The sequence below is a fragment of the Ixodes scapularis genome, unplaced genomic scaffold, assembly GCF_016920785.2.
Source record: "Ixodes scapularis isolate PalLabHiFi unplaced genomic scaffold, ASM1692078v2 ptg000064l_1__unscaffolded, whole genome shotgun sequence".
Lineage (NCBI taxonomy): Eukaryota > Metazoa > Arthropoda > Arachnida > Ixodida > Ixodidae > Ixodes > Ixodes scapularis.
The window spans coordinates 47,715-75,696 of NW_024609903.1; the positions used below are offsets into that span (position 1 = coordinate 47,715).

At 45.0% G+C, this 27,982-nt stretch overlaps 1 protein-coding gene across 1 annotated transcript in view; it reads left to right on the forward strand.

The window, feature by feature from the left end:
* LOC120841385 (CD151 antigen) overlaps positions 1 to 24,987 on the forward strand; it is a 58,370-nt gene extending 33,383 nt beyond the window's left edge. Inside the window, exons 4-6 of the mRNA XM_040212280.2 lie at positions 13,077 to 13,283; positions 16,624 to 16,707; positions 19,202 to 24,987. Of these exons, the coding sequence (XP_040068214.1) occupies positions 13,077 to 13,283; positions 16,624 to 16,707; positions 19,202 to 19,246 (336 nt within the window). The 3' untranslated portion in view covers positions 19,247 to 24,987. The remainder of the gene's footprint in view (positions 1 to 13,076; positions 13,284 to 16,623; positions 16,708 to 19,201) is intronic.
* Positions 24,988 to 27,982: the final 2,995 nt, after the last annotated feature.

A 27,982-nucleotide genomic window follows, 5' to 3' on the forward strand; every position in this document is an offset into this window, starting at 1 on the left:
GACACAAAAACATAAAGTAAAAAATCACAAAACATTCACTGCGTTTTTTTTTTTTTTTTTTCAGTGTTATATCATACATAGGGTTCCGTGTTTTTGGGTAAACCCGATAAAATCCGAACAACACTCGCCGGTAAAATTTTCTTCAATTCGGATATATCCGGAAAAACTCCGAATTAGGAGGTCACGATCGCCAAAAAGAAGCAAACAAAGGGCGTTTTCTACAAATAGGTTTCCTCAGAACGCAGGTTCAAGGGTCATCTGGAAAGGCCTCCCCAGATTCCTTAAAAATCTCGTGGTATATTGACCAGAGAAGATTCACCAACTATCCCGCAGGGTTCGTTCGGGAGAACCGCATATATTATAATTCTGCGTCACGACTCGAAGCACTGCTTTGGTTCCCAGATAGAACTTCTTAGGAAAAGGTAGGGTTGCGATTTCATAGCCGTGAAAGCCTTGAGCTCTTAAATTTCATGGGAGGAACAGCTGAGGCTTCTGTCTCACCGGTCCACCCGCGCAGCCGCACAGGGAAGAGCGGAAGAATAGCATGAAAGGGGAAATTGCTTTCCATTGACTACGCCTAGGAGTTGAATTATTTAATGAGTTTTTCCAAGTTTTGTCGTGGCACAGTTAGTATTATACTAATGGCAAAGGCGCCAATGTCATGTGGTGCGTTCTTATAAAGCTAGGGCAGGGTTATACCCGCCGGTTCATATATGTTTTTTTATATTCAATCTTGACAATTTGGAAACATAGCAGAAATAAACTCCCTACTTCGGAGAATCGGGAATATAACAAAAATAAACTCCGAATACTCGGCAAATAATAAACTCCGAAAAACACCCTTTGATTCTCGCGAGAAATTCTCGCGAAATTCGGAGAAATTCGAAAACACAGGTCGAATAACGGTTAAGAGTTGAGCTTGTACATACTTGTAAATGTCCTTTCTTTCTTTGTGTTCTAGTTATTTCTATGGTTCAAGCTGATATATTTACAAACGCGGAGTCCTATTTCATACAAAACATATAACACAGAAGCACGATTATCGCCGTGACACTGTGACACTGCGCTCTTAGTGTTGCTTGATTGGAGCCATGAGCTCGTAGCGTTGGCTATGCTCTGACCTATGGTTTCATTTCATTTCATTTTACTTTAGTTATCTCACCCTTAAATGCCCGCACGGAGAGTTTATGCTTTCGTCCTCTAAGAAAAGTAAATCAGTTCTTTTGTGACCTGGTAACCGCCTGTTCAACTTCATTCATGGAGTAAGGGAGGGGGGGGGGGGGAAAGGGAGAGAGAATTGGTGAAAGCATTGAAGCACACCCAAACTGGATTTGTATTCTCAAATGCCTTAAGGTGGAATCCGATGGAAAAACAAATGTGTGGAGGTTCTTTTTTCTGCTCGGCCGGCATGCAATTTGGAGGTCTCGAACGCATCATCACAAAATGGTTGCTGAAAAGGGAAAATCCGCATGGATCCGCTTCGTTGATAGCTTTGCATACACTAAACTCCGTTCACCCTCAAGTTGAGGCTACGGTGGGAGCTACGTGCCCGCCGGACCAATCAGCCGCCTCCCTCTTACCACCTGATCCGGCTCTCCCCGCGTGCGTCTGACTTGGAGCGTGAGGACGTGCGAAAGAGAGGCATGTGACTGATCCAACAAGGACGTAGCTTCTACCGCAGTCTCGGCTTGAACACATTGAAATGTCGGGCTCCGAGCAATGGACCGCGATGCAGTCCTGTTTAAATCGCTGCGTGGTGAAAAGAAATAAGTATATCAATATGTACTGTGTGTAATTCGTAAATGAGATACAATACCAAGGTCATGATACGGTTTTGAAACGCATTGTGAAAATGTGTTTGCCTTCTGTCGCGGCCAAGACGGCGGCGTTCTAACCAAATAATTGTTCTAATCTTGTAATAATAAGTGCATTATCAAAAATGAAAAGGGGAAAGGGGGGGGGGGGCAGGGGAGTCGGTGGCCGACTGGGCTTGCGCACACTAGCTCGGAGCACGTGGAGGGAAAGGTCGCGCTGCAGAACCCAGGGATCCTTTGTTAACTCTCTTCCCTCTCTCTTCCCTCTGCCCGTTCCTCCGATCTGCATGTGTATCGTACTAGTGTGCGGTCGTGTATCACTACTGTGTGGTGCACGTTAAAACCCCAGGCCAGCGGTTGTGCTGTTCTGGCTAAGTTTATAATCTACAGCTGGAAGACAAGTCGCCCATTGAGTCTGACTAACTTGCCGCTGTTCAAACATACATGTAAATCTTTTTTTTTTTACCAACATGTTATTTTGTGGTTATGCAGTTGGTGAAAACCCATGCCGTGCATTCTACCATAGCCCCCTATATGGGAGACTATATGGTTCGATATGTTCATGGAGCAATGTTTGGTATTCGCTGTTTTAGTGTGACAAGCACAGACATACATTATTTGTAAGAAAACGAAACTGCAATGAGAAGTTGTGGCATTTTCATGTAGCAGACGCCACTCATCTTTAAATAGTCGCGAGCTTCGTTGGCCGCAATTTTCTCATTGAAGATGCCCGAAATGTAGCAGACGCCACTCATCTTTAAATAGTCGCGAGCTTCGTTGGCCGCAATTTTCTCATTGAAGACGCCCGAAATGTAGCAGACGCCACTCATCTTTAAATAGTCGCGAGCTTCGTTGGCCGCAATTTTCTCATTGAAGATGCCCGAAATGTAGCAGACACCACTCATCTTTAAATAGTCGCGAACTTCGTTGGCCCCAATTTTCTCATTGAAGATGTCCGAAATGTAGCAGACGCCACTCATCTTTAAATAGTCGCGAGCTTCGTTGGCCGCAATTTTCTCATTGAAGATGTCCGAAATGTAGCAGACGCCACTCATCTTTAAATGGTCGCGAGCTTCGTTGGCCGCAATTTTCTCATTGAAGATGTCCGAAATGTAGCAGACGCCACTCATCTTTAAATGGTCGCGAGCTTCATTGGCCGCAATTTTCTCATTGAAGACGCCCGAAATGTAGCAGACGCCACTCATCTTTAAATAGTCGCGAGCTTCGTTGGCCGCAATTTTCTCATTGAAGATGTCCGAAATGTAGCAGACGCCACTCATCTTTAAATAGTCGCGAGCTTCATTGGCCGCAATTTTCTCATTGAAGATGTCCGAAATGTAGCAGACGCCACTCATCTTTAAATAGTCGCGAGCTTCGTTGGCCGCAATTTTCTCATTGAAGATGCCCGAAATGTAGCAGACGCCACTCATCTTTAAATAGTCGCGAGCTTCGTTGGCCGCAATTTTCTCATTGAAGATGTCCGAAATGTAGCAGACGCCACTCATCTTTAAATAGTCGCGAGCTTCGTTGGCCGCAATTTTCTCATTGAAGATGTCCGAAATGTAGCAGACGCCACTCATCTTTAAATAGTCGCGAGCTTCGTTGGCCGCAATTTTCTCATTGAAGATGCCCGAAATGTAGCAGACGCCACTCATCTTTAAATAGTCGCGAGCTTCGTTGGCCGCAATTTTCTCATTGAAGATGTCCGAAATGTAGCAGACGCCACTCATCTTTAAATAGTCGCGAGCTTCGTTGGCCGCAATTTTCTCATTGAAGATGTCCGAAATGTAGCAGACGCCACTCATCTTTAAATAGTCGCGAGCTTCATTGGCCGCAATTTTCTCATTGAAGATGTCCGAAATGTAGCAGACGCCACTCATCTTTAAATAGTCGCGAGCTTCGTTGGCCGCAATTTTCTCATTGAAGATGCCCGAAATGTAGCAGACGCCACTCATCTTTAAATAGTCGCGAGCTTCGTTGGCCGCAATTTTCTCATTGAAGATGTCCGAAATGTAGCAGACGCCACTCATCTTTAAATGGTCGCGAGCTTCGTTGGCCGCAATTTTCTCATTGAAGATGTCCGAAATGTAGCAGACGCCACTCATCTTTAAATGGTCGCGAGCTTCATTGGCCGCAATTTTCTCATTGAAGACGCCCGAAATGTAGCAGACGCCACTCATCTTTAAATAGTCGCGAGCTTCGTTGGCCGCAATTTTCTCATTGAAGATGTCCGAAATGTAGCAGACGCCACTCATCTTTAAATAGTCGCGAGCTTCATTGGCCGCAATTTTCTCATTGAAGATGTCCGAAATGTAGCAGACGCCACTCATCTTTAAATAGTCGCGAGCTTCGTTGGCCGCAATTTTCTCATTGAAGATGCCCGAAATGTAGCAGACGCCACTCATCTTTAAATAGTCGCGAGCTTCGTTGGCCGCAATTTTCTCATTGAAGATGTCCGAAATGTAGCAGACGCCACTCATCTTTAAATAGTCGCGAGCTTCGTTGGCCGCAATTTTCTCATTGAAGATGTCCGAAATGTAGCAGACGCCACTCATCTTTAAATAGTCGCGAGCTTCGTTGGCCGCAATTTTCTCATTGAAGATGCCCGAAATGTAGCAGACGCCACTCATCTTTAAATAGTCGCGAGCTTCGTTGGCCGCAATTTTCTCATTGAAGATGTCCGAAATGTAGCAGACGCCACTCATCTTTAAATAGTCGCGAGCTTCGTTGGCCGCAATTTTCTCATTGAAGATGTCCGAAATGTAGCAGACGCCACTCATCTTTAAATAGTCGCGAGCTTCATTGGCCGCAATTTTCTCATTGAAGATGTCCGAAATGTAGCAGACGCCACTCATCTTTAAATAGTCGCGAGCTTCGTTGGCCGCAATTTTCTCATTGAAGATGCCCGAAATGTAGCAGACGCCACTCATCTTTAAATAGTCGCGAGCTTCGTTGGCCGCAATTTTCTCATTGAAGATGTCCGAAATGTAGCAGACGCCACTCATCTTTAAATAGTCGCGAGCTTCGTTGGCCGCCATTTTCTCATTGAAGATGCCCGAAATGTAGCAGACGCCACTCATCTTTAAATAGTCGCGAGCTTCGTTGGCCGCAATTTTCTCATTGAAGATGTCCGAAATGTAGCAGACGCCACTCATCTTTAAATAGTCGCGAGCTTCGTTGGCCGCAATTTTCTCATTGAAGATGTCCGAAATGTAGCAGACGCCACTCATCTTTAAATAGTCGCGAGCTTCGTTGGCCGCAATTTTCTCATTGAAGATGCCCGAAGATCGTTTATAACATTAAAATCGGATAGCGATAAGTTCTGTCACTTGGCATATGTGTCACCCTACTATGCTCTACGTTTGGCCGAAGACTGAGCGCTCGGCGATGCGTGGTTTATTTTTGTGCATAAAGAAGCACGTCTTACCTTTCTCCCGAAAACCGCATATGTATAATCACGCTACAACAAGAATACAGATACGTGTAAATGATTATATGGAATGGCGAACTTTGATATTTTATTACTACTTCAATCTTAAAAAGACAATTGCTCGAGGGACTTAAAATTTTAGTTATTGAGCACTTGCCTTTTGTATGTTTTTGTAGCATTTTTACTAGTACATACAAGCGTGCATTATTATGTTTTTTTTTATTCCTCAATATGTGCCACATCCTGGAGCCATTTACGGACATGAAAATAAAAATATTATGAGGATGATAGTATAGTCGTCGCTACAGCCTAAAAAAGTCAAATTTGGGCGTTTTACGTACCAAACCAACGATGGGCATCTGGCACGCCTCAGCAGAGGACTGAGGATTAATTTTAACCACCTGGGGATCTTTTGGCGTGTAACCGAAAGCTCGGTTACACGGCGCCTCCTCCGCAATAAGCCTCCGTCAGATTGCGGACACCTCGGCCGGGATTCGAACCCGCCACATGGGGATCCGTAGGCCAGCGCTCTCGCCCCGGAGCCATCGAGGCTTTTTTTTTTTTTTTTTTCTTTATTTCCTGAATTTTACAACAGAGAAAATGACATCAATGAATGGCTAAAAGAGCCACCCTGGCCGATAATAGAAAAGAAAATTAAAAATCCTTAATGGTCGCCAGCTCTTCAAGAACGGGCAACCACTCAGGTAACGGTTGTTGCATTTTCATCACTTCCTGCAGGTGACACACCGTTTCAACAAAGTACTTGTGCACTGGGCGGACGTTGATATCGGCATGACGCACCGCAAGACGACACTGCCAAATACTGTGCAGGCCTAAAAGCATTATAAGATCATAAGGCACCGTGCCCTTTCCATCTACAGACAGGTATCGGATGCCGTGAGGCGATAGGGGTAAGTCCTTTTTTAGCGTTCTCTGCAGAACATCCCAAAAGAACACCGCGTCCCAGCAGTCGATAAACACGTGTTCTATTGTCTCGGGCTGCTTACAGAGGACGCAGTGCTCTGACCATGCTGTTGGTACGCCTTTAGCGATAAGCCATGTTTTGACGGGCAGGGTTTCACTGTGCAACTTAAAGAAGAAAGTTTTCACGTTCGCGGGAACTACCATCTTTTTAACTCTTTTTAAAACGTCTAGTCCCGGGCCTGCACTGTATCTGGACCGGTACAACGGGACAGGAAATAACAAATCAATCAAATCTCTTGACAAACGTTTACGCGAAACCTCAGCGAGATACTCCAAAGAGAAACGCGTCGCTAAAAAGCGGTACGCACCGATGACTTCCTTAAAATAGCCGTATGCACCAGAAAAACAATCATCACACGACGCAACTACAAACTCTGGTAAAACATTGTATAGCCTTAACTGAATAACAGTCCTAAGAAAAGGGTCTTTCTGGTCACGAAGAAAAAGAAATCTGTTGACCAGTTGTCTTATGAACATGTGTGTGAGGCCTAGCCCTCCGTCTTTCACCCGACGAAAAATATTGGTTCGACACATTCTTTCCCAGGAGGAACTCCAGACAAAAACAGCAAAAACCCGATGCATACGCTGTATGTTAATTCGCGAACAATGTATCACCTGTAGTACGTACCACAGCTTTGCTGCTAAAAAGGTGTTACAGATAGTTGCGCGAGCAAAAATAGACATGGCACTTCCTCTCCACTTCTCAGTCCTTGCACGCAAAGTTTCCGTTTCCTCGCGCCAAAACTGATCGCTGGAGCGGTAGTACTCTAACGGTACGCCGAGATAGCGCACCGGCGTGACAGACCATTCAATGCGCTCAAAAACCGGAGGCGTGGAGGGCCAGTCGCCGTGCCAGAAACCCAGACACTTCTGCCAGTTGACAGAGCTACACGTGTTTTCACAAAACGTCACAGTTAACTCTACGGCTTTTTTAACACTCTCTTTATCCGAACAAAAAACGGCCACGTCGTCCGCGTAAGACAAGATCCGAACTTCACTGGCCTGTAATTTGAAGCCACATATTTGGTTACTACGTATGACGCTTAAACAAAAGGGTTCTAGATAAATACAAAAAAGCTGTGGTGAAAGTGGACAGCCTTGCCGCACTGAAGAAAAAAGGGGAACGCGGTCACTGACCCGCTTGTTAACAATAAGTCTGGTGGCGCAGTTCTGGTACGCCATACGCAGACCTTCAATCAAAATAGAGCCTACGTTTACATGCTCTAAAATAGAAAAAAGTATTTCATGGGACACTCTATCAAATGCTTTTTCGAAATCAATTTGCAGTACCGCCACTCTGCGCTCCATAGCATCGCAACACTCTAAAATGCTGCGTGCCACATGGACGTTGGTTACAATGCTTCTCCCCTTAATGCCGCATGTTTGATGCGGGCCAACAATCTTAGCTATTACAGACTGTAAACGTTCCGCCAAGACTTTCATTAAAATTTTATAGTCAACATTAGTCAACGTTATAGGTCGATAAGAACTGACTTGACGAAGTTTCGCGGGGTCATCACTTTTCGGAATGAACACGGCATGTGTGCTTAAAAAAGATGGTGGCAAAAAGCCGAGGTGATAAGCCTCGCGGATGACACCGAGCAAAAAAGGAGCAACGTCTTCTTTAAACGCTTTATAAAAGTCCCCTCCCAAACCATCCGGGCCGGGCGATTTACCTTGTTGCAAATTATCAATAGCTCTTTCGATTTCACTTAACTCTATCTGTCGTTCTAATCGTTCCTTAAGTTCATTCTCAAGTGTTGGCATAAGTGGCAAAAAAATACTATTAAACTCCGTTTTCTGCGGGGTGCGATACTTGAAAAGTTGGGTATAATAATCGACAAAAGCGCTTTCTATTACGTCTCTATCACCAGACACTCTTCCTTGATAAAAGATTTCACTTATTTCATTTTGCTTGCATATTTCTTTTCTATGGCCAAGGCCTTTTTTGTTGGCAACTCTCCAAGCGATAACCGCTTTAAACGCGCCCGCACCATGGCTCCCAGAAACCGTTCGGTATCGAGAGCTTCCAGCCGCTTTTTAAGATTGCTGATGTCATCCGAAAAAATACCCGGCGATAAGCACTCTTCGCGGACTAGCTGGTCTAACAGGCCTTTTAACTCTTTTATTTCTTTCCTTTCGACGTGCTTTATCAAACTAGAACGCTCGATTGCACTCATCTTAATCTCTTGTTTGAACAATTCCCATCGTGTGCCGAAACCTTCGTCGAGGCCGCCCAGTTCACTGAGCTTTTTTCGAACTCCCTTTACGAAAAAATCGTCCCCTAACAGCTGCGAATTTAGTTTCCAAAGGTGCCATGTAAACTTATTGGGAGCTTCCTTAGCGGCACACAACATAAACGAAACGAGGCAGTGGTCGCTAAACGACACGGGCTCTACTGTGTACTTCTTACACGCCCTGACGAGATCAAGTGAAACGTAGGCCCTATCCAAGCGGGCATGACTGGCCCCTTGGAAGTGGGTAAAACGCACACCTGACGCTCCTGACACGGAGTGACCAACGTCTTCCATCCCGTACTGCTCGATCATGTCGCTTAAAAACATTGTGCTCGCGTCTCTATACCGGATATTGTTAGAACGGTCCTGCGGTGCACACACGCAGTTAAAGTCGCCGAGAAAAATAACTAGTCTGTCGGTTTGTACATACTGTTCCAGATGCTCAAAAAATATTAAGCGCTCATTCATTCTGGTGGGTGCATAAACGCACAGGACTCGAAACTTATAGCTAGAACTAAGAAAATCACACATTACAAATCGGCCAGACTCACATTTAACTACTTGTTCAACGGTCCCTAAAGACTTCCTTAATAACAAAAGACACCCGCCCGAATTCCCAACGGCGTAGCTTACGCAAACGTTGTATCGCGCCTCAAAAATTCGCACCATGCTTTCCGTCTGGGCCTCACTTTCCATCTTCGTCTCTTGCACCGCAACAATATCCATATCTTTCTCGATAAGCAAGCGGTTTACTTGATATTGGCGGCGTCGGGCACATAAGCCCCGCACGTTTAACGTGCCCACACGCAGGGACCTTGCGAGTTGCATTAGAGGGCGAGAGGAGGCAAGACGGAAAACACGGTGCTTACAAGAACCGGCATGTGTTGCCTCGACGAGACAGCGTTCGATTGTAATTTAACTGCGTAGTGACGACACATACCCGGAGCACTTGTGGTAATGTCTATCTTCTCCGACACCGTTCCATCCCTCCCACGAGCAGCCGCGCCCGCAGTCCCCGTCCACCAAGCCATTTGATCCTGCCCCCCATCCTTCGTCGTCCTGACTTCGATTCCCTCCGTCTTTGGTCGTCGGAAAGAACTAGTGATTTCGCTACACGACTCTTTTTGCTGTCAGGGGTGTTCCAAGACCTTGTACTGGTGTCTTGCTCTGTGACAACTTCTTGCGAGGTGACAGTGAGTCTCGGAGTCGCTTGGGGGGCTGTCCATCGGTCGTGTCTTCATCCAAGTCTTTGGTCGCCGTGCCGTCAGAACCGCTGTCACCTGCGCCTTTCGGTTCGCGTGCTGCGGGGTGGGTGACATCTGTTTTTGGGGTAGTTGGGTTCATGCTGTCCGCGGCCATCGCTCCTGGTTCACTTGGCGTACCTTCCGTCGCGTATCGTGGATCCGCGGTAGCAGGAGGGCTGGTGCTCGCAGGGGCAGGGGACCCACAGTTGTCAGGAGGTGAAGGCAAGTGCGGCGAAGAGCCTCCTACCGCTTCCTCTGCCTCCGCGACGTCCATGAGGAAGTCGGAGTAGTCGTCCTCGCTTCGGTCACGCGCCATGGTTGCGTACGTCTTGACGCAGTCCTCTGCGTCGTGGCCGTAGCGGTGGCAGTCGGAGCAGCGAGGGATGCGGCAATCTCGGCGAATATGACCCTTACGCCGGCAGCGGAGACAGAGCGGAGCTCGTCCTGGCACCACGACCAACACCTTACATCCTTCCAGACGGAGCTCATGGGGGAGGCTGTCGACAGTGTTGCCTTCCTGGAGGGTCAGGCGCACGATCCGGGTGTTCGACACGACCGCCTCAAACCCCTTCTCCCGGAATCGCTCTCTGGCGACGTCGGCGACTTTGCCGTAGCGCTCCAGCTCTTTCTTCACAAGGACGTTGGGAACGTCGTATGGGACCCAGTGCAGCTTAAGTGTCACCGCCAAGCTCGCTGGGTCAATGACGAGGCAGCGGCCCCCCTTCACAGTCAGTTCTTTCGCATCAACCAGCCTTTGCTTTGCTGCCAGCGAGTGCAGCCTCAGCAACCACACGTGGTTCATTTGATGGGGCCCGGCAGCCGCCAGGTCTTTCATCACATCCAGCCGTTGCAACTCTTGACGGAAATCTTGTATCTTGTACGGACGTCCTTTCACATCACAGTGCAGGAAGACTGCGTTGGTCACAACGTATCCGTTTGGCAGCGGAGGCAAGATAACCTGGTAATCGTCGGGGGATCCAGAAACAGAAATACCGCGGCCTGACGCGGCCGTTTTCACCGCTCCTACGGAGCACATGATAACACGTCCGTCGCGCTCGGCAGCCGGAAGTGTAATGGCCGGAGCCATCGAGGCGGCTGTCGCTAAAGCCTAACTAGATAAGTCAGTAAATGTATCCTACGGTGAAGCATTCACTCATGGGACTAAAAGGTCATCCAAAAGCCGCGCGCACCAACCTTAAGAAAAGAATTAAAACGTAGCACGTATTCTACATAGTCTTCTCTCCAGTTCCTTATATAAAACTATATTTAAACAATGGAAGACGTATGAAACATTGTACGTTGTACCGTCTTTGAAATGGCGGCACTAGGGAGTTTTAGAGAACCGTTTTTGCAGATCCGATACGGTACAATGGTTCTTCCGGTACGAACTGCGCATGTGCGAGTCTTCTGTGGAAGCGCATGCGCAGTGCGTACCGGAGGACCCATCGTGTCGTATCGGGTGTGCAAAAACGGTTCTCTAAAACTCCTTACTATACTAGACTTGTATACGGTACGGTACTTGCTACAAGTAATGCAATTACATGTAATCGGTTACTTTTTAGAGTAATTTTGTAATCATTTGAACACATTTATTAGGAAGTAATCACAAGAGCAATATGGTTACTTTTGGCAGGACTAGAATGACTTCAACAGTTGCTACTTGCCCTCCCCCCTTTTTTAATGGCACCCTTTGTTTCTACGAGTTTTTTTTTTTATTATTATTATTAAAGAATTTTTGAATCAATAAGTCTCCGACCGGAGGGGCATTTACCAAAATTGGTGGACTAAAAAGATAAGTGGCTCATGATTCGGTGATTCTAATCCAATAATAGACGGTACGAAAGGCCGGCCGTTTTCAAACCGGCGAGGGAATCTGTTGTTTTGAAAATTTGAAGTAATTGGAAAAGTAAAGGTTACTTTCTTCTAATAACGGCCACTTATTTTTCTTCTCGAGTTATCGAGTAATAGAATTAAATAAGATTCGGTTAAGAGTAATTGTAAACGTTCACTTTTTTCCGAGTACCGTGTACAAGACACTATACCCATCAGTGACTCTGTGGGGCATTGTAAATAGCTTTTCCTGTAGAATATATTACGTCCACATCAGTCCCTTTTTTTGTGAAACAGTATGGAAACTCATTTGAATAAGCCTTTTGCAGTGTATAAAACGAAATTAATCGTATCGCATAAAAAAAATTCACCAGAGACACTTAATACTGCTAATATATAGGAATACAAAAGCATTCCTACACCCAGTGCATTTCTTTTCCGCGCGTTTAATGCGCAGGCGCTCCCTCAATGGGCAGACGCTGCAAACCCCGTCGGCCTCACTACCGCTTCCGTGACGAAGCATCCATCTTCCTGCGCTTTTCATTTTTGCGTTTTATTTGATAGGCGCGTCCGCTTTGACCCTCAGCCCCCAATACGCAGGCTTCCGTGACGAAGCACCCGCGTTGCTGCGCTTTTCTTTGCGTTTTATTTATGAGGCGCGTGCTTTATGACGTATTAATCTGACCATCCTTCAGGCACAATTCAACCGCTTTTTCACGTAATGGCACGAGTAAGGCTTTTCCCTTAAAAAACACATGCAAAGGAATTTTTTTAGACAGCTTAGATGGAAAAAGGATGTCATAAAACAATTTTACAACGAAGAAACAAAATTTTTAGAGCTATATTTACGGCGCTATACGAATTTGTAGTTGGCGCTCGCGGGAGCCGCCGCTGGTCACGTGGTAGGCCCGCGTGCCGCCGCGCTGCGTCGCCGCCGCACGCTGAGCGTTGTGCGAACGCCGCTTCAACGCGTTTCTCCACGCCGCCGTCGCCGCCGCCGCACAAGTTCGTCTGCTTCGGGGCGCCGCCGCCGTCGTCTGACCGGCGCACAGGTCTATCACGTCTGCTTGCGCTTTTTCAGGAGTTTCCTTTGGGCTCTAAAAGTTACTTATTCGTCTTGTTTTTCTGTTATACTTCAAACAAAGATGAATAAGTTACTTTTAGAGGCCATAGGAAGCTTCCAAAAGAGCGCAAGCACCACGTGATAAATAAAGACCAGTCACGTGATAAATACAGACCACTTTTCCGCGGTGCCCGCGGGCGCCAACTACAATTTCGTTTTGCGCCGTAAATATAGCTCTAAACATTTTTTTTCTTCGTTGTAAAATCGTTTTATGGCGTCCCTTTTCCATCTAAGCCGTTTAAAAAAAAATGTTTGTTTCCTTTGCATGTGTCCTTTAAAAAGAAAAACCATAATGAGAACACGCCGTCTGGGCATCCCCAGAACCAAGGCTCGTAAAATTCGAGAATGAAAAGTGTCGTCAATGGATGTGTCCGAGCTGCCTTTAACTTGGCTCGATATCGCACGTCCGCGCAGATGCAGTGCTGCGGCGTGTTCGGACCGGGGGACTACTTGGAGAGCGCCTGGAAGGCCGAGAGCCTGGCCAGAGGCGACAACGTAAGCAAGACCTGCTGCCGCCTGCGGGACGAGACCGAAGCCGACGCCCACAAGAACCCCCGGCCCGTCAACGAGACCCTCTGCCAGAACATGGACTCCAAGCAGAGCATCTACAGGCACAGCCAGGTACACGCATACAGCCTTTTCGTGTTCATACACCTAGTCTACCCCCTCTACACACTGCGCGGTCGCAGACGCGTCATCTCACGCAGTGCGCACACCTCGTGTGTGTAGACATCAGCGCGTATAAACACATGTAATCTCTTGCCTCCTGAGGGACTTCCGCTGGCTCCATTTCGGTAGATCTTCCAGTCATGTTTATCCTACTATAGACCCATCTCACTGAGCGAACTGCGCACGCGCGCGCATTCCGGAGATGGTGCCGCTGCCGTGCCACTTGTAGTCACTGCTTTCCGGCTTGCCGGTTGGACAGGGCTGCTCTGCGCGTACATCATCGTTTGGGACGCCCCGGTATCGGCGGAAAGTATCCTGATGTGTATTTCGTAAGATTATGTGGTTTGTGATGCCTTGGCTTGGCTTGCTCTGTCTTGGGTTGTCTGCGCGCGCAGAGAAGCGCTTTCAATTGTCTTATTGCTTTAGGATTCCTTCGTCGTCTGCTGCCACGTTCAGGTCGTTCACGCGATGGTCCCATTACGGCCGCGGGAAAAACGACGGCGCCACTACTCGAGCACTCCGGCTGCTCGAACGACTCAATGAACTTGAAAACAAGTCAACATCTAGTTCAGTGGCAAAGAACACAACAATTCGAGGGACCATCGGCTCGGTGTAGCACCGCGGAACAGCATCGAGTGTGTCGGTGGGAAACAGAGCTCGGTTGTGCACAGGCGTGGGCATAACGTTTAAGCGGCAATAAAGTAAAAAAAGCTAAATAAAATTTCTGGGGCAGCGATAGTTTTCTAAAAGTCGTTTCATTCTGGCTGACAGCCTGTGTGACGGGGAGAAGCCTGCATACAATCAAGGAACGATCCACAGAAAGACCATGCTTGACGCGCCCTAACAACCTTGGGTAGAGATGAGTTTTTGCGTAAAATTTTTAATCAATTTTTATTTGTTTGAGTAAGCTCGGAACACTAGCTAACTGTCGCCCGACGGTGGAAGCTCTTCATTTTTGTTTCTGTGGTCTTGATTGTTGTTAGTGCAAAACGGTTCAGTAACGCCAGCCAAGATCAAGTTATTGAATAATAGGCCACCACAAGGTGGGTGAGGCCTTTTGCTGCCTTTCTGGAAGTAAGTGTTGCACTTGTTAATTACCATATGCGTTGCTTTTAAGTTTCGTCTTTGAAAAAAAAAAAATGATTTGAAAAAGTTTAATATAAATAATGAAAAGAACATAAAACACGCGGACGAACTTTCCAGCCGTTTCGTTTAAAGCGATGCTTACCGAGAATCACTGCATATTTAGTGATTGCCATGATCTCTTGAAGCACAGTTGCGATTGTAACATGTCGTCGCGATGACAGTTATAAGTTATAACCACCAAAATACATCGAGCAGAAAGTGTTATTAAAACGACCGCCGCAAAGCAGCGCGGAGGTCCCGAATGAGATAGGCCGCTACGGAGCGAGTACTCAGGGAGATTCCAACGTACGGAACACTTCGGCACGCCCGAATATTTCGTGCCCTGTAAGCTTGCACTCTTTAGCTCACCTGTACAGGCGTTATAAAGCAAATCGCGAAGCAAATCTAATATATTCTGGTTGGCGCTCTGTCCGGCTCTGTTTACCTTCCTTCGCCTTTCTGTCGGAGGCTGCTTTCTCCCTCGGAAAGACATTCAATTCGATGCCTTTATGCCTGGTGCTGGTATCGTAGCACCCTGGCACAGGACGGGTGAAGCCACCCATTGAAGACCGTGAGGAAAGCACCCAATTAGAAGCCTCGTGCTAAACCGAAAATTTCCGAAGGACGGGCATACAACGCGCAGTTGCGCGGCCGGAAAACTGGGGAGAACGTATGCATGCAGCCGAACGTGCCGCGGCAGCGATGGCGTCGCGGAACTCCTGGTGAGATCGGTCTATTGCTATAGAATGCTCAAGCGCTAGATACACGAACCAGTTGGAAATTTTTGAAGGTCCTTATGCTGCGCTATTTAACATATAAAATGGGTCCGGCCATCCAATTAGTATTCAAAGTTTTCCAGCAAATATCTCGCTAACCGATTTTTTAGCTAAGCACAGCTGATGATTAATTATTTTATGTAGATTTCGTGGAGCGGGACTCTGGTGGGAGTTGTTTGTCCCCTCATTTGGCCGAAGGTCCGCGGGGACGCGAACTGCAAGTGTCTCCTTGCGGCACTTCTTTGTGACAAGGGACCATAGCAACGCCCGGAATGTGCCATAACAACCCGGAATGTGCCATCTACACGGGATTGATGGAATAGGATAAGGTTTATTTCACAATAGAAATACAAACAAACTCGCTAGCCCGATTAACCGTAGGACGCCTGCATGCGGGACCTGACAGTAGTCTCAGGATTTTAACATACATAAAGTGTAACAATCGATATAATAGACAACTGACAACATCAATACAAGTATGTGTAAGCCAGAAGAAAATGCGATAATATACACTACGCAAAACCTCGGCCACTCGACAACACATAAAAAGTTTTAAAAATGAAACGCAATTAAGTATTAAAAATATAAAACCGCAGACATGCATTCACGAGCGAGAACACCCCAAAATATAATTGGTGCGTTCAACCTAACAAACAGACAATTAGATTTCTTTTTGTCTCGTTCGACACGAGGGAAAGGGAAACTGTTTCATATTTTTCGTGATTTATATTTTAGACGACAGGTTAAGAAGGTTTTCGGGTAGATTGTTGAACGTGGCAGAAACGTAATGCCGTCTGTGAACAGCTTTCTTATACCTCCACGTATACGGCACCACGCTAATATGACGCCAACCCAGCAATTGCGACTGATCCCAACACCCAGCGTCCCAGGAGCATTAGGGAGTTTTCGTAGATCGTTTTCGCCGTCCCGCAAGGCCCTCCGCAACCCGCTACGATAGCAAGAACTCCACAGTCAAGGCTATCGGCGCGCAGGCGCAGTAGCAACTTCTTCGTTGCGGAACGCTTAGCGGAGGGGGCAACGCGGTCTACGAAAACTCTCTATTGTCCAATCTTGCCCAATCTGTGCCTGCGCTGGATTTTACTGTGATAACGTCGAAACGCTGGTGCACGGGCTTCGATGATTCTAGGTGGTGTTGTGGAAATACCAAGCCGGCCTTTTTTTTTTTTTTTTCCCCCTTGAACAATAGTTTATATGCTAACTCCTCCTCTTCCGCTTTTATTGCGTCGGTCGCTGTCCAAAAGCGCGGCCTTTGAGACCGTATTCGCTATATGTATCAGGTGGTGCTGACGTAATATTTTGAAGTGTCGCAGGGCAGTGGCTACGTTTAGGCTTACCATTGTCCGTCTCTTGGTGTGTCTGTGTCTCTCCAGGGATGTCTGGATGCCTTGGAGGATTTCATCAGGCAGGAGAGCACTTTGTTAATTGCCGTTGGCTGCGGAGTTGCCGGGCTTGAGGCAAGTTTCTTTTCGTCCCTATCAATGGTAGCGGAATGAATTTTGGTCGGCTCTGGAATTGAGGGTCAGAAGACGCGCGCATGTAATGCGATAGGTGGCGACACTGGGTTTTTTTCTCCTATATCTCTCAATTTAATAATAATAATAAATATTTATTTTCTTTCATCACTGAAACGGGGGACCAATACACAAAGATGCTGCACATCTTAACGGAGGTCCTGGCCCTCTTTACATCAGGCGATTCCCAAACAATTTCAGAAAACGAGCAAAATACGTACATTGACAGAAAGGACACTATTTTAAATGTGAAAGAAAAAGAAAAATTAATCAATTCATTGTAATATACAATGTTACGGTGATCCGTATGCCTTAGCCGTCGTACGTAAGAGAACAACCCTAAAACAATGCTCGTACCTCTGCCAGCGTCATTGCACGAATATCAACCACACCGTTTAAAAATAAATCATCTAATAAAGTAGTTAATTGGTAATTTAGCGTGTGGTTATAATATGATGTATGTGATTGTGAAACAAGCCACTTTTCTTTACGGCGAAATTGATACCAGGAAGTGAAAAGGACAAGGTTACATAATTCTTCAAAAACTTTATTTTTAAAACAATATATTTGTACGCCACAGGAAGTGGGGACTTCTAACTTTTTTTTAAAATTGGTTTTATATTAAACAATGAGAATAAGTGTTCAGTATGGTAATGGCATGAAACATTGGCAATAACGCGCACAGCTTTTGTATAATACGTAGTTTGCTCGTATTTGTTTTTGTTGTTTATCCCCAAACTAGATGACAATAATTAAGTTGCAAATACCCCGAAGCAATCTACTTCGTAACGTATGAAAGACGCTGGTTTCCAATACTGAATATATGTCAGATGACTTAGCCGAGCTGCGATGATTGGCTGAAATGAAAGTAACAGCTGGATGTAACTTGTTACGCAAGATCAGCGAACGAAGCTCTGCCTCCAGAACATGCTCGTTGTCTTCTGTCATCGTTTAGCTTCGCCGAAATGTTGTCGGAGGTAGAAAGCTCGCACTGGAGGCAAAGCTTCTATACTGCAGATATTATGGTGCAACAGACTACAGCTACGTTGTAACTAAGGTGCCGGGTTTTGGGGTTCATTTTTCTTAGAATTCGGGGTGCTTTCTCGGGGTCTATTTTTTTGCACATAGATTCGGTGTTTTTCGGCGTAAATTTTCGGTGCCAGTCGAAAAGGTCTGCGTTCATTGTGGCACGCGTTGAAGAAAACGAGACCCGAAAATGGAATTACACAGCCTCCAGGGAATATGTGTACGACCCGAATATACTCGACAAACGTTCCGGTGCCGAAAAAATAAAGAATCGGGACGGTGGGCGTGGTACCCGAAGAAAAAAGCAGCCACACCGGGGTGCGGACCAACGCACAATAAAGGTACAGATAATGAATTCCTTCCATGAAGCTTGGGTTTATTTTTATTCAAGGACAGCTCCAATGGAAATTTTCCCAGTGAACATTTCTGCATGCGGTCACCCTCCCCCTGGCCTTTCTTTCCGCTCTCGCCATTGTCAGCCGGCACCAACATTGTCAGCACCTATCGTTTTGGCGTCTTTCGTCTTTTTTCACAATCCTTTTTTTTTAATCGATAGTATGGGGCATAAAAAGCAATGAAACCGATAAAACGGAACGATCCAAGAGTACTTCTTTTTTTTTAATTTAACTTTCCCTCAACCAGACACATTTCTGCCGAAAATGTTCTCGTCCAAGATTTCAGTGTGTTCCACCGAAACAGGCGGAAATATGTTGGATTGCCCTTCGCTTGTAGTTTGCAGAAAACTCCCAGATGGCGCTCGTTACTCAGAAAATGTCTATTCGGGGGTTTTCAGTTTTCCTCGATTTTGATTAAACGGGCTCGGAGGTTACTCTTCGGGGTTTATCGGTATTTACCGAAAACACGGAACCTTAGTTATGATAGGGTTTCGTGTTTTCGGTACTTATTTTTCTTTACATTCGAGGGTTATTTTTCGATGTTAATTTTTTGCCCGAATTCGGTGTTTTTTGGTGTCTATTTGTGATATCACAAATATACACCACAAATCGGGGGTTTTGATCATATGAGGCCCGATAAACCCATAAATCGGGGTTTATCGGGGCTCGCATAATAAAAGCAAAGGTATATCTTGCGCGTTCTGGAAAACACGACGTTATAACCGTTATCTATTACTAAATAAAGCACATACAAACAATTTCTGAAGAAACAAGCAGCGTCGCGGACAGTTCAGTGCGGTCGGTGCTTGGGTTGAACACAAAGAAAGTTATTTATAAAAGTTTCCTGCCGTGAAACTGCGGTTTTTCTTCTTCAAAGCAAGCTTCAATTCGGTTTTTTCGGTTTCAGCGATTTTGGGAAAAAACCTTTGGGAGTTATTTTTCGGTGATTATCGGTACATACCGAAAACACGGAACAATAGTTATAACATCATTCTGTCTGGTACGTTTTGTTCCAGATCATCGGTATGATCTTCTCCATCTGCCTCTGCAAGGAGGTCTAAAGTCCAGGAGGCCTTCCCCACCGTTCCCTCCCGCCATCGTGGACGCCATGCTGGCGAGGGCCCAGCGTTGACCGCCGCTGCTGGCCAGCTTCCGCGTCTCTTGCCCCCAAACTTTCCACAAGCCTCGCGCCCGACGTCATCAGGAGAGCCACGTGACACGAAAGATCCAAGAACGACGTCGTCTTCGTCGTAGCTGCGGTCGTGCTAGTCGAAACCCCTGGAATGAAAGAATCTTCGTGAGGCATCCGAGCCCCGCACACTGAATGCGTTCGATTGAGAGAAGATGAAAGTGTGGCGCTAGTTTGAGTTTGGGCACTTGGTGAAGTGTTTCTGAGCAGCCAGTGCGACCGCACCGATCGTGACCAATACAGTCAAGTCCGCTCATAACGAACTAGAGAATAGCGAAATATTGGATATAGCGTATCGTTTCATGCTTCCTAAAACTTGCGCGCGCACGTCGGGTACTGTGTAAAGGCGAATACGGCGTTATTGTAGCTATTTTAACCAGCATATGCTATACGTTAAGTGACTTTGCCGGGCCATAAGCATCAAAATCATAAAGATTTCCCGTAAAATTTAGATATAACGAATTCCGTATATAACGAACATAACCGGGTTCGACTGTGCATGGCCTGCATGTGGCGCCATCGTATCATGCTGGTACTCATTCCCACCTTCCGAATTCGGTGGTGCAAAATGTATGCTGGGGAAGTTACTCGCTCAGCAGCAAGGCCTCCGCAATGGCCGCTGACATGACGTCAATGCAAGGCACAGCCGAAGCCTTCGCGTCAACGGAGACTTGCGTGGCTTATTATAACTGAAAGTGATTGGGGATTTCATGACCTCTATGCCGCATCATGTTTTGTTACATTTCTTACCTGGTGCATTGCACAATTTATTGGGATTCACACAGTAGAAAAAAAGAAGACGCGGTGCTGGGGTGTAGCTGCCAGAAGGCATAAGTGGGACCTACTGATCGCGAATGCTGAAGGGAGACGAACTCACTCACTACGGGATCCTGAGCATTCCTACCGTCATTGTAGCCTTTTTCATGTAAAGTATCTATAGGAGGAAAGGAATTACTTGTTTTAAATGCTGCACAAAAACAATCCACCAGCGCTTTGAAGTGCTGACCATGGTTTGTTGCCTATATAATATAAAAGTTTTACAGCAGCTTTGCATGCGCGCCACCATCTTCGTGTCAGGTGACCCAGCCGCCATAGCTGGCATCCAGTTTATCGTCAGTGGAGTGCGTTTTCTGCTGTGCCAGCAACAACCAAAGCCTTATTTTCGTGTTTTTTTTTTCCCTGTCTGCGTTGAAATTACCCATGGTTGCTATATTTTGTGCCACCAAATAATTATTTTAATTCAACTTTAAACCATTCTAGTGTTTGTTTGTTTTTGTTTTCCTTATTTATCGAATAGCATGAGACCGCGAGTGCGCAGACTACACAAAATTATGGCCCGAATATTACGTCATTCTAAGCAATAATCGAAGCTTGTTAAAGTTTCCATCAGCTTACCATTACGATCCGGCCGTGTAACAATGCCTGAGACGCTATTCATTTCTATATTGGTAAAGTGGAACTAAATGAGCTTAACGATGCCGCAAATTCTTCACATTTTCTTGAAATTCAGTAGGATGAATCAGAATTAAGAAAGTTTGCGCGAATTCCGCAACGATCACGTCACTGTAATCTTTGCAAATCATACATGAAAGCGAGCGGTCCTCGAGCGTTCTTGCTATAAGGCAGACAAGCAGTCTGTTATGCGCTGCGACAGTGTTTACAAACCTGCAAAATCTTCGGTTTGTCGCCATTGCTCGCACAGCCTAACCTTATATACGTGAAAACTATTCGAGTGACTGACAGGATTGGAACGGCGGGGAGATATTTTCTGGGTTCCGCCTCCAGTTCCCTACCTTCACTTGGCTGTCTCCTGAGATTCGAGCGTGCAGGCGCAGCCTGTCCTTCTCACCCTGCCGGGGACTAGAGGTCATTAAATGAATCGCATGTAACCCTAAAACCTTGCGTTACATTTTCCTGCGTCGAAGACTTATTGCGTTTGTAAAGAGACACCCAGCGTAAAGTGCGTAAATTTAACGTACTATCCGACGATTAACTGACGGCGTTGTACCATAGACGTAGCGGTACTTCGATGGTCACTGAAGTGCCGAAGCAACCATTGTCAACACCGTTCTTCGACCTTCTTTAATAGGGGAATCGGTGCATTGAAGCTGGCCCTAAACGTGGACAGTGCGTGGGCGCTTCGCGCTACTAAGTCATGTTTAGTGCACACAGCGTGGTTCCTGCTGTCAGCTTTCTCTGAAAGCTTCCACCGAGCAGGTTTTGCCCGATCGACGCGGTTTACGCGTCCCATTGCGGTCGCAATCGATGACTCCTAGACCCGGAGGCTGCAAGAGCAAGCGCGATTGAATTTGGAGGTCAGCAATGGCGGTTCGGAGGGCCCGCCGACTGCTGGCGGCTCGGGTAACCGAAGCGCGAAATGCGTCTACAGTGGGCAGAAAGAAAGGTACAATGCAACGGGGGTCATCAAAGGCGCCACCTTTTCAAAACGTGAATGACTCAGTGTAATATACTTTTTCGCGAGAACCACTCTCTCAGTGCTACTGCGTAGAACGAACAATCGAATGCACTCGTGTGCGTTCGTGTGCCTAGTAGTGTTGTTTTCAGTGTCACGTGTGCTTTGTGATGTCAGGATTCCTACATTGTTATAACATGATATATCTATATGCCAGCAACCATCTGTTCGCGATGATGATCAAGAGTAGCCAGTCAACAACAAAAGGAAGTCAAGCTCTGATAAAGATTCTTAATAGAAATATATTGTGGCATGCGTCAACATAAACGATGAAGGGGGTGCTTTTTAGTGTCCGTTTACGAGAGGTTCGACTGCCTCCAGTGACAGGTTTTGTCTGGTAAATATTACAGGTTACTCTTTAGCAGCCGGATACAAATGATACACAATTAACAAATAGCATTCTCTCTTTGCCAGCAGATCAACTTAATGATTTGGTTAAATATGATTCCAAGTTCGCACAATTCAACAATGGCTTTGACTTTGCAGCGAGACAGATGATAGCAGCACGTGGGCAGGTATTAATTATACTCCATCTACAACTAAGCTCAGAAACGACAGGTGATACATACTCACACTCACACACACATTGTTATCGTTTCTATTTGACACTATCAGTTCATTTCATTTCGATTCATTTTCGGTCAAAGCTAAGCTGCAAACTGAAATCCAAGCACATTTGAAATAGTCATAATAAATAACGTTACCAAACTAAATACGTTTGAAATATCAAAATTTTAGGTAGACATTCCTTGCGTAAAAGTGTTATTTCGGCAGGTATAGTAAATCCACCTGTTGGCTTTCAACGAACCTGCACAAATATGATAAAGTGCTACAGTTCTTAAACAAACAAACAAAAACACGCACACACGCATGCACGCGCTCACAAATAAAATGGGGTTTTAATGTTTGAAATTGGCATTACCTTTTTTGCATCAACTGCAGAAACGCTTTGGCGGATCTCTTGCTTTACAGTAAATTTAGAGCTCATTTTGTATCGGATAGACTCTCCGAGCACTGCCATACATGTTATACTTTTTACATCACCCTTCTTTGACACAAAAAGCTTACTTATATCTCTATTCGAAAGATAATTTTGAAGAACTGTCGCTGAAGTTGAAACTAAGCTGTTTTGATAGCGCAATTTAATTAAGCACGTCACGCGAAAAAAAAAACGCATGAGTGACAGTAGAAGTATGAAGTTTCCAGAAAACTCGCCAATAATCATGCTGCAGTTTCTAAGGGTAATAAGGAACGTCAGTTGGAAGGAAACAAAACAAGAAAGTGTACAAAGGACTGGGCAAAATAGAAGGATCAGAAATAGTCCGTTTATAGCCCCATGTTTGTTGTTTGGAAGGATTTCACCATTTTAGCTCTGCATTCGCCTGTCACTGTATTGTAGTAATTGAGACCGTTATTAAAAGGTACCAGTTGAACTCCACAATATGCTACAGTAGTCTTTTCCCACCACATTACAAGCTATTCATGTGCTACGCAAGACATTCACTGCCTCATACAAGCTTCCTGTGGTAGTATAGTACGAAATCTTAAAGGATTGAGTTACCGAGTGTCGCCGAAATCACATAAAACCATTGCGTCCCACTCCACCGCCATCATTCAATATGGCGTCCTCATCTAAGCGTAAAAGGTGCAGGCACCTGATGAAGTCCCATTCCGCCATCAAACCATGCCCACACTCATAAACCATGTAAAGACTCGTCTCAAACAGACACGCAAGCAACAAATACAACTCATTTCTCTACCCGACTGCTGTGCTTGCAGCAGTCAGAAATAGAGATAAAGAGAGACTGGAGACTGGGCATATAGAGATATAGAGAGATAGAGACTGGGCAGTTAAATCTCAATGTTTCGGGGCTATAATCCCTCCTGTTATCAGCCCATAGCTTGGTATCGTCACCGTTAGAGCACCTTGGGACGCCCAAGTGTAGTGCTATCTTTGCCAGCCAATGTACATAAGGTATAACGACCAACCTGTCCCTTTATAGTATACGTTTAAGCTGTTGAATCTCTACAAGTTGTGTGTATTACGCTCGAACGAAACTGCCGAATTGTAAAGTGTTTCGTACCGACATATCCCCAGCAAGCGGCCACGCACAAAATGCTGCAAGGCTTATTATGGCTTCAACATACAACGTAGGACTGAACCAAGTATTGGCGAATTGAAACACCTATAACATTTACTTAATACAAGATGGGATTATGATCTTCGTATTAAAAAGAACAAATTATAGGTTTAAATGTATGTATCTTTAGGATGCTCTTTCTTAAGCTTAAGGTTAAGTCCTAGTTTCACGTTACATTGACGTGCGTTCCAACATATCAGTCCCTTACTTTTGTTAAAGCCACGTTCTAAAATAAAATTCACAAAAAAGTTTAGCTGTCTGCACTGTCGAGAATCCCAACTTTCTGGTGCGCAGCGGAAAAAAATAATAAAACAACTAAGAACGAAGTATCGTTCGAACTGCAGTAAAGCAGTGTCCCTTCCGTATTTAATTCAGATATAGACGCATGGTTAAGTTTTAAAAAAATACTAACGTGCGGCACGACAGACAGCAGAATACGGTAGACAACTCTATATATTTTAAGATGGCACTCCGTGTACCACCACGCGATAGTGTGATACAGCAAAAAACTGCAAGAAGTGGCTCAGTATGAACTCACTACTTTTCTGCGTGTCAAGGAAAGGAAAATGCCGACTCATTGGACACTCAGCGGAGCGCTATTCTTCTATGGGTATTCTGCAGCTCTTGTTTTACAACGATCTCTAGACTGTCCTGTTGACACTCACTGCCACCACTGACTTGTAGTCCGTAGTGGTACCTTGCTGGGGATTCCAAACGGAAGCGCAACGTAGCCGTTATGTTGTACGCCGTTATTTATTGCTTCAAAGATTATTACGTGTTGAGCGACTTCTATTATAGTGTTTAGAGATGTTACATCCCCAAATGAAGTATCCTCGTTCGGCTCGGCAAGGCTTTGGTGGGTTCTTTATCAATGCCGAAAGTCTTTCGATATGCACCGTCAAATATATGGCCCAGCGTAGAAAACGAAGTCCGGGTGTTTCTGTCGAAGGTGACTATCAAATGTGTATCATAGTGTAAAATAAAGGATACTGCACTGTCGCCGTTTCCTGAGGCCTCTTTTCATAAATACACCCCGAACTCATTTGTACACATTGCAGCGGCATCGGCTGCACAGTTTCCTCACTACATAAGCTACAACACAAATCTAGTTAAAAAAAAAAAAAAACTAAATCTTCAATTCCAAAGCATGCAATTCCAAAACACACTTTTACTTTCAGAAGTCGACACCGAAAGAGGAGCATATCTCTCGAAATCGTTACAGTGAGTCTCGTGACGCAAATATTGCGCTAATTTTTAATTTTCAGGAAAAGTGCTTTTTCTTCGGTATACGCACGTCCCATCTAGACACTTAAAAAAAAAAAAAAGTGTTTTGTAGCGGTTTAGTGTCCCTCTCGCAGAGCTGGCAGTAATGTAATTACTGTAATGAAATTACAGTAATTTAATTACTTGTTCCAGTAATTAGTAATGTAATTCATTACTTTTTGTAGCAGGTAATTTAGTAATGTAATGAATTACTCCAGCGACGGTAATTGTAATTAAATTACCTAATTACTTTTTCGCACCAGGCATATTTCTTGTGTCCACAATACACAAGAACGCTTTTCCTTTTATTTTACTTTTTCTTTTTCCTCTACACCTTTCCAAAAAACGCTCTTTGGCCGCCGCTATGTTGCTGATGCTAATGCGGCTGGTGCGACACTCGCGCCCGCTATCAGCTAGACATTTTCTGCCACTCTCTTGAACTGTAAAAACCCGCTCAGCGCGATTCTCTACCTATGTTTTGCGGTTTTGCATTCGACGTTTTCTGGCCTCTCTTAAAAGTGTCCGCTTACTTTTTCTGAATCACGCTGCGTACCCTCTCTGTGTTATCTTCCACTGTAAGAAATAGGGCTGGTAAGTTTCTGTCATTCGAGCTTTTCTGCTCGACATTCTCGGGAAACGAAGGAGGGGAAGTAGGTCGAACTAAGGCCCCTGGTGGAACGGCCCTCGACGCGATTTTGCGAACAATGACAATAGTTCTCCCCCCTCCCAGAGTTAATCCGCGTAGGGTCCTCAAACATCTCCAAAAATAGTTGTCCGGGTTGGGGTGGGAAACGGATCAGTCGCGTGCGTCCCTCTGTATATCGGTAAACATGTTATTTGTGAACGTGAAAAATGCATGCCCTTCGGCTATCTTCTGTTGTTAATTAATTTCGACAGCTAAACGCTTTGTCGTTTCACACGCGGCTAATCGAACGGCACCGTAAAAATTTACCGTAAGAAAAAACAAAAAAAAAAAAACGTTCCAGTCGCATTCGTTCTGTCACGCGCGTACCCAACAAAAATAGTTTACTGCTTTTTTTTTCAAATGTAGTACAATGCTTCCCAATGTCCTCGGGAAAATACATGCACCATGAAACATAAAATGCAGTGGGAAAACACGAGAATTTAGCCGCCAGCAGTGTTTGAAACTGCGCCTACGCAGGCTGCGCCTGTGTAGGCGCAGCCTGTAAAAGTATACAAAAGTAATGCGAAAGTAATGTCATTACTTTTAAAAGTAATTTGTAATGGTAATTAATTACTTTCTGGCTGTGGTAATTTGTAATGTAATTTAATTACATTTCAGCAATTTTCAGCAAAGTAATTAGTAATGTAATTTAATTACAAAATATGAGTAATTTGGCCAGCTCTGCCCTCTAGGATCAGACATCATGTGTGTTCAAGAACACGAAGTCTAGGAATGCTTTTTTTTTTTTTTAAGATGTCTTACATTGCCGGATTTAACTGAATTATATTGCCAATGCAGGCCTCAAAATTATGTTCGCACTACAAGCACAAATTTCAAGCAGAAAATTAAAAAAAAAAAAGCTATTGCAAGTACGGCAAAATAAAAACAACTTCGAAACGCCGGTTAAATTGCTTCTTCGAAAAGTACGCATCGCACAGAAAAAAAGAAAAGTTCATGTCGTACTAGTCTTTAGCGTAGGGCCAATATAGGAAAGTTAATAACGTTCAGTATAATTTAATAATTACTTTCGAGTGTTCAACCTTTTAATTAGTAAATTGAAAGGCAACTAGAAAAATGTTTGACATGGTCGAACACCCGCTACATTATTACTTATAAGATATAAGGCACGTACAACATTTCACGGTGCTCGAAAAAAAAAAAACCCGCTAAATTTGCAAACGTTTCTGGGTTTCGGTTTCCTATCGGAGCGCATCTCGCATGTTTGCGCCAGAGTTCCACATTTTTTTTTTTTTTTTTGCATTATTTTCAATGGCGCCAGCTATTCGGTAGTTTTGGCACACTTCCGGTTCGGGAATATTTTCTAAATTTTTACGCATCCTTCTTTCACCATAAGAGTCAATTATGGGTAAGAGTGGCGAGAGCGACCATTTTTCGAAAATGGCGCGTAGATTGAATCTCGCAAATACTGCTAAACCGGCCCGTCTAGTTGAGAACCGGAGGTATTTGAGAGCTATTTGCACAAAGGCGCCACCACGTTTCAACTCGCGCGATCTACCGCCTCGCCTTCCTTGTAGGAGGGAATGAAACGTGGCGCACGTGTGTTGCATGCCTCGGCCACGTGGGAGCGGGACCGCTGGCGCAAAGATGCGCTCTAAGGAAAAGCCAAAACCCAGAAAACCTTCCAAAGTTAGCGGGTTTATTTTTTTTTTCTGATTATTGTGAAATGTTGTACGTACCTTACATTTGTGTGAATTGTGTTGTTTGAGTGGTTCTTGAACAATGTCCAGCAAGTTTCTAACTTAAATCATACCTTTCAATTCACTATTTAAACGTTAATTACTCGAAATTATTGAATAATGATACTGAACGCTCTAAATATTATCATGTCGACCCTTCAATAAAAAAAAATACATCAATTTTTTTTTTTTTTTTTTGAGTGCGGTGCGTAATATTTGCAGGAATGATTTCTAGGAACACCGTATTGGGAGCGTGAGTCACCTATGCGCCGCGAAAATGGGGAAGAAGAGGAGAAGAAAGAGCGCGGAAAGGTTAGACCGCCGAGCTCTGGCTCGAATTATTAGTTTA